We start from the raw sequence: 9,158 nt of genomic DNA, 5'->3' as shown, positions 1-9,158 counted from the left end.
TGACAGAATCATTCATCGAATGTCCATTCCCATGCCACATGTTAATTGCTGTCATCGTCTACATCGGCGTCACTTGATTTCTAGTCACTTTTCTTCCTCACTTCTTTGTACCCATCGCCATCCACTGTATTTGAAATTAAGCACTAGCATTTCAGAGATCTCACGGGTGTCCTACAATTGATCCTTAATTCTTCTGACTATTTTTCGGCATTTATTGTATGACGAATTGATGGCCTAAAGAAAGAATGTACTCTCAACAGACGGTAGATTTTTTTTTCTTTTTTTGCTTTTACATACAATACAAAACGCACGAGATAGAGCTCGATAGGAGAAACGTATACAATAGAGAGAGGCACTTACAATTCTTTGGTGGTGAATACGACTGGGCGCATAGGGCAAGGAAATAACTAATGGAATTCGTAGACAAGCAAGTTTACATGCTCAACTACGAAGGGCGTGGTGGTATCTTGGGCCATTAGAGTGCATGAGCAGTGGTACCGATCCCATGCCTGTTGTAGGGTAACAGCGCCGACTACTCCGTTTTCTAGAATGACCAATTTCGACATTTAAAGTGAAGCATATCTTAGCCCCTTTTCTGTGGTTTCAAGGTATCTTTGATCTAACCTCTATCGATTGCGCAAGTATACATTGATGTCAAGACTTCGCGTTCCTACAACTCATGGAAATCATGCCATCGGATATATATAATCTTGTATGCGCTTATATGGTGCCTAATTCGGACCACACATACAGCACCCTTAACTCTCATGAATATGTAATAAGCCCCAGTCTACTGTGGCGCTTCAGTAAAGGTTGTGCAGTTCATGTTATTTTTTTCACTCACGTGATTTATTACGTGTGCGCTTAGTAGCAAGCGATATAAAGGCGCGGAAATCGTCGCACGTGGTGTTTTGACAGTAGCAAGAGCTGTTGCGTCTCGCATATTGCCGCAAAAAGGTTCGCTAAACTACTAGCCAATCAGAAAGATTCAGTTCACGTCATCAGACGTATATAAAAGAGACCGCAGAAGACCCTTTCTCTCAATTGCGAATGGCGCCCGTCGGAAGATCCAGACAGCTGCACAACAAAAAAGAAGAACACACACAAAGAACAGAAGAAAAAAAATGACCCGAGACCCTATACATTTAGACACGTCGTAATCTGTAAATACAGAGGCTTGCACATTGTACATACCATGTGATGTGTTTCAATGTTACCGTTCTACAAAACTAAGAAAGTTCCGCTTACATGAACAGACATCACTCCCCCCCCCTTCTCGCTTCACAAAGATGTGTTCTGCCTGAGTTGTTCAAATCTTTTTTTTATTTCAGATATTGAAATTTATAGGCGGTTGTACCAAAGGATGTTGCCCTTCGCGTCAGCGAGCGTCGTCAGACGAAGTGTGTGCCGCCCCCCCCCCCCCCAAAAAAAAAAAAAAAACTAAGGCCTCGCGAAGTCTGCTTGACAGTTTATTAATATTCTTGGTAGCAGGTACAACTTTCTTTCCGAGCTTGTGTCTCTGCTTACAGTGCTGAAGCTCAGACGTAGCGAGCTAGCACAGCTCGAGCTTCTTGCAGACTAGGACCTCGTATTCGTCGAATTTCAGCTCCTGGTCTTCGTGCGCTACGTAGAGGACCTTGTGGCTGGGCTGCACCTTTCCAACGAGCACGTTGTCGCCGTTCTGTACGCGGCCGATGAACAACTGCTCGCCGTCGGATGTGCTGCCGCCTTGCAAGGCGCCAATGGGCACATCTCCTTCGGTGGCTGGCACCCAGTCCAATTTTTCCGGGGTCTCCGTCGCCAAGCACTGCGCAAGCAACAGTTGGCACGTTTACGCGCATCATCCACGTGCACGTGCCTTCGCACGCTTCAGCGCGCAGCTCCATGGGACCAGCCAAGAAAGAGGTGGACCCTACTCCGGAAGTCACGAGAAACATTTCCCCATCCATGATTACACCCTGTAACTTACATGCTATTACCGGGTTCTGTGATTGGCCTCCGCCTACGCATTTGTCCTAATGCATGCCGTCTCAGTTCCACGTGCGGGTGCATGGTAACGTTGGCTGCCGTGTTTACTACCAGTGACTATATCATCATATACTTTGTACTATCCGGATCACTAAACGGTGCACAACCAGCTAAAGAGGGGAAATGATAGCGCTTTCGCAATGAATTATCTCAGGAATTACGAGCCTGCCTAGACGACTCATTTGACAAGTGCAGCTAAATGATTCTTCTTACTTGAGGCTTCTCTTGTGAGGCAGGTCTAAATAAGTCATTGGAGCACTGACCTGGTTAATTAGTTTAATACGCTTGTGTCAACTGGCTCAAGTATGTGCGCTTAAATTTGTCCAAGCAAATGTCCCGGATATAGGTTCTTCGTGCAAAATGTAAGCTACAGTGTAGAGCCGTCGGGGACGTACTCTCGGTTTCTGTCGCCTGTTTCCTTACACGTTTCCGCATTTTCTTCCCACTTGAGTAATTTCTCGCTATGGATACGCAGCTACCTTATATCTAAAATTCGGCCAGTGAGAAACAAGAAAGCAGTCTTTGTTAACGGCCGTCTGCACTACAGCCTCGACAGGACCTTCAGTGCCTATATTTTGACCTACGAAGTTAAGAACCAGGTTTCGTTCTGTCTATATTACATGCTGCTTTTATGAATAATTCATTTCAATAATACGCGAAAATTTATCGCATTACACATTACACACCCGGCCCTGTATTTTCGGGGACTCATGAGTGGAAAACAGAATTTAAAAAAGAAAAACGTTTCATTTTCTCCAAGGTAGAAGCAAAAAGCAATGCCGCACCTGGTACTCCTCGTGCGGGTGCGCCTCGCCCGCCCAGCTGACGTAGCAGCAAGCGACGCCGGGCTGAGCCCAGCCGATGAGCGTGTCGCCTTCGTGCACCGCGCGCGCGACGTACACTTTCTGGCCGTTCAACTCTCCCGCGCTCAAAGCGTGGTAGGGCAGCCGGTTCTGGAAGCACGTCACCCACTCAAAGCACGGCTGGTACTTGGTCACTGCGCCACAAAGTTCACGCAGAATATGAAGGGCCAGCCGCTGCGCAAACATGCCGCCATGCAAAATGGTCACATGCTTAACGCAATCAAATAAAAGCATAGATTCTCCCTGCAAGGAGCAATCGGCTGCTTCGACTTCGCGCCAACGAAACCTTAATTAAAGGAAAAACTTAATTAGAAGTTAAGACGAAGAAAAGAAATTGCATCGAACAATGCCGAAACAAATCGGCTTCTCCATTGAGCGCTCGCTCCTGTCCAGGCGTAAATAATGTCCCGTGAATCCATCAGAACAGTGCTGCAGAATCTGAAAGCTTTATTTTTCGCTCACAGGGCGTCCATTGAAGTTCGACCACCCTGAGAGGTGAATTATATTTTAGGGTAGTGCAGGCAAATGCCAGAAAATAAGAGGAGATCCACCGCCCCCAATTCAATCACGTGTTTTTTGTTTTTTCGCCAATTCGAGCAGACGCACCGCGCTTTTTGCCAAGTTCAATCGGCATGTGAGGCCAGCATGTGCTTCGCGCCAAAGGGCTTCGAGCAAGTATTCTTTTGCATCTATGAAAAAAAAAAGTGGATCGCACGACCCCATACGCGAAGCCCGTAGGAGAACGGTAAATAGGCGACGTATCCGGGAGCTCTGCAAGTCGGATCATCATCATCATCATCATTATCATCATCATCAGCCTGGTTACGCCCACTGCAGGGCAAAGGCCTCTCCCATACTTCTCCAACAACCCCGGTCATGTACTAATTATAGCCATGTTGTCCCTGCAAACTTCTTAATCTCATCCGCCCACCTAACTTTCTGACGCCCTCTGCTACGCTTCCCTTCCCTTGGAATCCATTCCGTAACTCTTAATGACCATCGGTTATCTTCCCTCCTCATTACGTGTCCTGCCCATGACCATTTCTTTTTCTTGATTTCAACTAAGATATCATTAACTCGCGTTTGTTCCCTCACCCAATCTGCTCTTTTCTTATCCCTTAACGTTACACCTATCATTCTTCTTTCCATAGCTCGTTGCGTCGTCCTCAATTTAAGTAGAACCCTTTTCGTAAGCCTCCAGGTTTCTGCCCCGTACGTGAGTACTGGTAAGACACAGCTGTTATAAACTTTTCTCTTGAGGCATAATGGCAACCTGCTGTTCATGATCTGAGAATGCCTGCCAAAGTCGGATAGCAGTGACGATAGAAGAAATAGTCAGCCTTCATTGCACGGCTCTACCGTGGAGGACCTAACCTTCCCACAGGGACACTAAATCTTTAGGAGAGTGTTCCACCTGCTCCTGAAGCTTCGTGAAGGCACCGATCTGTTCAACGAGTAATGGCGTTTAGCAAGTAATGCTAAAAGTATCGAGTCGCTTAATGTAATATGCTGAAAAGGTAAAGGATGAACGTGGTGAAGTGATAGCTTTCTACCTCTACTTCTTATAATCGCCTTCGTATGTCTTGGTAACGCTGCAGTTGACTCTGTGACATGCTTATCCTCGCACTTTAAAAGGAGACACTCGGATGAAGCAATTGCCACCGTGGCTTTGCAGTGCTAGATTCTCGCGTAACTAACGCCATCCTCATCATCATCCTCCCCTGCGCAAGTTCGTATGAATTCACTTTTGAAGCTGCCGATGCTATAAGATGAAGCCAGAAAAGGTAGTTGATACACCTTAGAGTGCACGATGATGAGGATGATCCTTCAAGACATGGCATGCACTCACAGTGGGATATGGGCCACGAATCGGATGAATTGTACGTATGCATAATTGCCCGAACGAATAAAGAACTGGGAAAAGGTAGAACTGGGAGCAAACAACTATTGTGGAATCGAGAAGTCAGATCAGATGGGTGGATAATTACATTCAAAATAAATAAAAATAATCTTCCTTAAAGGTTTTCTTCTCTTTCGTCTTGGTCGAGTCCTTGCACGACTTCAAGGATGAAGTAATATGCAAGCAAATATATCCCCGGAAAGTGTATAGTCTGACGTAGAAGCAGCTTAAATTCGTATTCCGTATGGTTGTCATTTTCTTCACTTAGTCTTTTTTTTTTTGTTATGATCAACCAAGTAGCCGGACACCAGGTTTCCCTGAAGCAGAAGTCGCTACAGACACTCTGTGTGAAACAACTTTTTTACGCGCCCAAGGGTGTAAGTGCATTTGTCGCCAGACGAGCACCCTTAAGGCACCAAGAAAGTCATTCTTACGGAGTCAGCCCACATAGGTAGTGGTTCAGGGACCAAATTCACAAGACGTTCTTATGCTAGAATTTCACGTAACAGTAAATTCTAATCTTGATTTTGTACATATTATGAACATCACTTCCGAACGAAAAAGCTTTGTAAATTTGGCCCCAGAAGGATTCTAAGGCCGCATTCACAAAGAGTTTTGTTCGTAAGTGTTCTTTGCCATTAACTGGTCGCCTTCGCTAATAATGTGTCCAGCATCAGGAATGGCGGGAATTCGCTTTTACAAACACTTCTAAAGCAAGCGATTTTCGTGAATTCGTCCCCGGCTTCATTGCTCTAGTTGATACTTGCTGAAAGACTGAACCCAAATTTTTCCCGCTGAAGTTCTCTGCAAGAGGGCTGCTACATTGACGTCAACGACCATCAGCAAATGCTTTATGCCGAAAGGAAAAAGCCGCACGCACTACGGTAACGACCGATTTAGTCTGACTCCTTGTTTGATGATAAATATTTTCCTTATTTAAGGCGACCAAACAATACAATTAAAGTAACATCGGATACTTCAAACATCATAGTCCGCAGCGGGTTTTGTAAGTGTTAAACCTGAATTTTTCTCGCATTCTGCTCACTCTCAAGGAAAGAAAGAAAGAAAGAAAGAAAGAAAGAAAGAAAGAAAGAAAGAAAGAAAGAAAGAAAGAAAGAAAGAAAGAAAGAAAGAAAGAAAGAAAGAGGCGATAGCAATTTCATAATTTTAGGCGGGTTTTTTTTTTTCTCAACATTTCAGTTCGGTTGGTGAATGACATCGTGAAGTCATTCTTGTGCTCGCACTAAATTTTCAGGCGTACAACAGGATCGACTTTAGTTACCCGCATGAGGCAGCTGAATGCCCTTAATCAGGGCTAATACTATTCTTAACTAAAAATTCGCCGCGCCGAAACTACGCTGAGCCCTGCGAGAACCTTAAGAAAATGTAAAATCGTCATTATAAAACATGTAAGCACGTTATATCTGCTGTAACCCATTTAAGCAAAATTCTAGTGTTCTCGTGGTGTGGACTTGATAGGTCCTATAACGCGATACTGTATGATAAGTCTACATACGCTGGCGAGGCCAACCTGGCTTTGCTTATGAGGACAAAGTGTTCATTAATGCCGTGAAGCCGGTGTTAACAAGAACTCTATGAATAATTTTGTGTTTCTTTGGGGGTCATTTAACCAGTCTGTCCAAGTCTCATGTTTCCTATCTTCTACGATGCCGATGCTGAATTGCGTTTGAATTATCGTGGTGTGCTTTGTTGTTTTGCTTTTTCGAGTGCTCCTTCCAACGGGTGCTCGAAAAAGGGTGTGTGTGTGTGTGTGTGTGTGTGTGTGTGTGTGTGTGTGTGTGTGTGTGTGTGTGTGTGTGTGTGTGTGTGTCGTCACTGCTGCTACGGGGCCCAAGGTAATTGGATTGAAAGAGTATTTGTCGCAAAATTACCAACACTCGGTTTTATTCTAGAGTTGAGGGGCGCTTGGCGTAAGCCGCCTGCCTAGTTCCGTACACGATATGGGAGTACGAATTGAAGCGCTGTAAGAGCCGAAGGCTCCTAATCCAGCCAACTCCAGATAGCCCCGTGGTCGCACGAGTAAACAGTACTTTACTGAAAACTAAAGACTCATTAAATAAGGTCAGAGGACAAAAAAAACGAAACACCAAAATTTCAGACTGCAAGCAGAAATCTTGCATATTCCTGTCAGTTCCGACTGATGGTGAACATACGGCGCTTACTGTATCCATTATTATTTTATTGTTACGTTTTGCTTGTTTTCGTGCCACAGTGACAAAAGATTGTGCTATAGCAAACTCACCAATAATCGCATCAAAATGTCGTTACGTATTCATAAACCGCGTTTACGTGAATGCGACAGTTTAACATGGCGCGTTTCTTAGCAGATCATTGTCATATTATGCGACAGTGTTTACACGTGGTGGATGGCCCCACATCCGAAACCAGCCGGAACCGGTTTCTGGCGAGTGCATTTCACCAGTGTGTGGAGGAGAGCACACGCGGGCAGCCGTCTAAGATTTCCTCTCTCTCAATGCGAGACATCATCGTTCGCATGCACGACATGAGACGACTTACCCATTTCGATCTACCCTAGATCTCCCGGCGCATTAATTCTATTTGCCTTCCTGGAGCATTGTCGCCGCTTACAAGGGTGTGATGCGCTATACAAATGCTCGCCGGTGTCGATTTCATGCCACTGCCGCTATAATAAAGCAGGCATGTTAGAGTGGTTGTTGCAGTTCTGGGTACTTTACTTATTATTCTTAGTGCATATGTCGCACCCCCCCCCCCCCTTTCTGGTGCTTTTGCACTCCGCCCTTGTATCTCTTGATGCGCTGACAAAAGGCTCGGTTGTGAAGTTTGCATTCCCGCTTCATTTTTCCTCCTAAAGAAAGGGCGTTAAATGGTTATGTATGTGCTATATTGAAAGACAAATAATATGAATCAAAGACGAAGAAAAGAAAGAATGTCTATTATAGCTACAGAAAGACATGAAGAGGAAGGACCGGCAGTGAGGTTAACCATTGTCGTACCCAGTTGGCTACACTATACGCTTGCGTTGGAAAAAAAAAACAAGAAAGAAAAGAAAAAAGGAAAACAATTACAAAATTATAATAAATAAGAGGCTACTAGTGTGAATGCACTTGCAGAGAAATGCTTGCTGATTGTCACAGCTGTCCGTGCAGTTCAGTCGCCTTCAAAAAAGTGTAATAAAGTTGTTGTGGTCTTGCGCACGCGAGGGTGCTTCGTCCCAGGTCATACTATCCTCTCCTCCGAGGACTGTCAAATGACTGAGATTAAGTCACTACATTCTTATAGTATAATAGGGCACTGGCTAGCATCATCACAGATATTAGCATTGTTAAAATACGCGAGTGCGAAACAGTGTTTCTTTCGCGCGCCTAACTTTACACGATATATTTTTCTTAAACGCACTACAACAGACGTTCGCAGTTTCAGGAGACTCCGACTCTTACGTAAGCCATCTCTTATACGTTTATTTTAGTTTGTCACTCTACTTAAACACTTCTCCGTGCATTTACAGCTCAACGAGAGCAATATCGAGGACTGTGCTCCTTCTCCGCGTACATAAACTGAACCCTACGCGTAGAACCTTTAAAGAGAGCTCCGTGCTCCGTTCGACTCTTTCAGCCGGTACCGACGCCGCATATTGCATTAGATCTGCATGTAGTTCAAGTCTACACAATTTTTACGTTGTGCAAACGAAACACTGGGTTTTAGTTTCTTCCGCCTTCTGGCGGAAGAAACTAAGATCCACTGTTTCGTTTTACGTTCTCTTTGTCCCTCTTCTTTTTTTTCTTTTCATCTGCACCAAAAATAGGCAGATTATTACGCGCATTCTGCTCATTGAATGGCGAAATGCTTCCCATGCCATGATAGCTTACACGCTAGGTGTCGTCTTAACTCAAAGCCGTCAGCGCGTATCTGCAGAAAAAAACATCACGAAATGAAAATATCTCTGCGCGTTGAGACTATGAACATGCGTCATTTGACGGCCTATGCCGTCCTACACATACCGTCGTAGTTGGTAGCCATGGTCAGTGCGGTGCGCTCAGCAGATCACAGGAAGTCACTTCTGTCGAGTTGCGGAGAGAAGAGACCGGCGCCGTCATATATACGCTTCAGATATCTCAGGTAAGGGGGCCCCGGTCAGCAGAGTATGTGATAAGCTGGCGTGAAGCACTTGTGTGGGCCTACTCGTCGGGGACGATAACGGCGCAGCGAGGAAGATAATAAAAGAAAAGGGGGTGTGTTTATTCGGCAAACTGAAGCAGTATCCCCTCGGCGTCTTCGCGGCAAGTCACAAACGCACTTCTATTTCAGACACCTTTGCCGTCATAAATGTTATCGAGCAGCAATGCAAGATATAGTATGGCTAAACA

At 45.0% G+C, this 9,158-nt stretch overlaps 1 protein-coding gene across 1 annotated transcript; it reads right to left on the bottom strand.

Moving 5' to 3' along the window:
* Positions 1–1,456: 1,456 nt before the first annotated feature.
* Positions 1,457–8,901, bottom strand: LOC126547373 (uncharacterized). The gene is made up of 3 exons (XM_050195351.3): positions 8,793–8,901; positions 2,814–3,025; positions 1,457–1,807 (listed from the first exon to the last, which is right to left on the bottom strand). Exons 1-3 carry the CDS (start codon positions 8,809–8,811, stop codon positions 1,553–1,555), a joined length of 486 nt encoding a protein of 161 aa, XP_050051308.2. The 5' UTR covers positions 8,812–8,901; the 3' UTR covers positions 1,457–1,552.
* Between the last annotated feature and the right edge of the window lie 257 nt (positions 8,902–9,158).

The sequence above is a fragment of the Dermacentor andersoni genome, chromosome 1, assembly GCF_023375885.2.
Source record: "Dermacentor andersoni chromosome 1, qqDerAnde1_hic_scaffold, whole genome shotgun sequence".
NCBI classification, from domain to species: domain Eukaryota; kingdom Metazoa; phylum Arthropoda; class Arachnida; order Ixodida; family Ixodidae; genus Dermacentor; species Dermacentor andersoni.
The sequence above is the reverse complement of the archived record's forward strand: the minus strand, read 5'-3'. Positions and strand labels throughout refer to the sequence as shown.

Excerpts from the sequence above, each read along its gene's own strand:
- LOC126547373 (XM_050195351.3), bottom strand. Across the intron at positions 1,808-2,813 it reads ACCCGCACGAGGAGTACCAG|TGCTTGGCGACGGAGACCCC; the intron begins GTGCGGCATTGC and ends TTGCTTGCGCAG.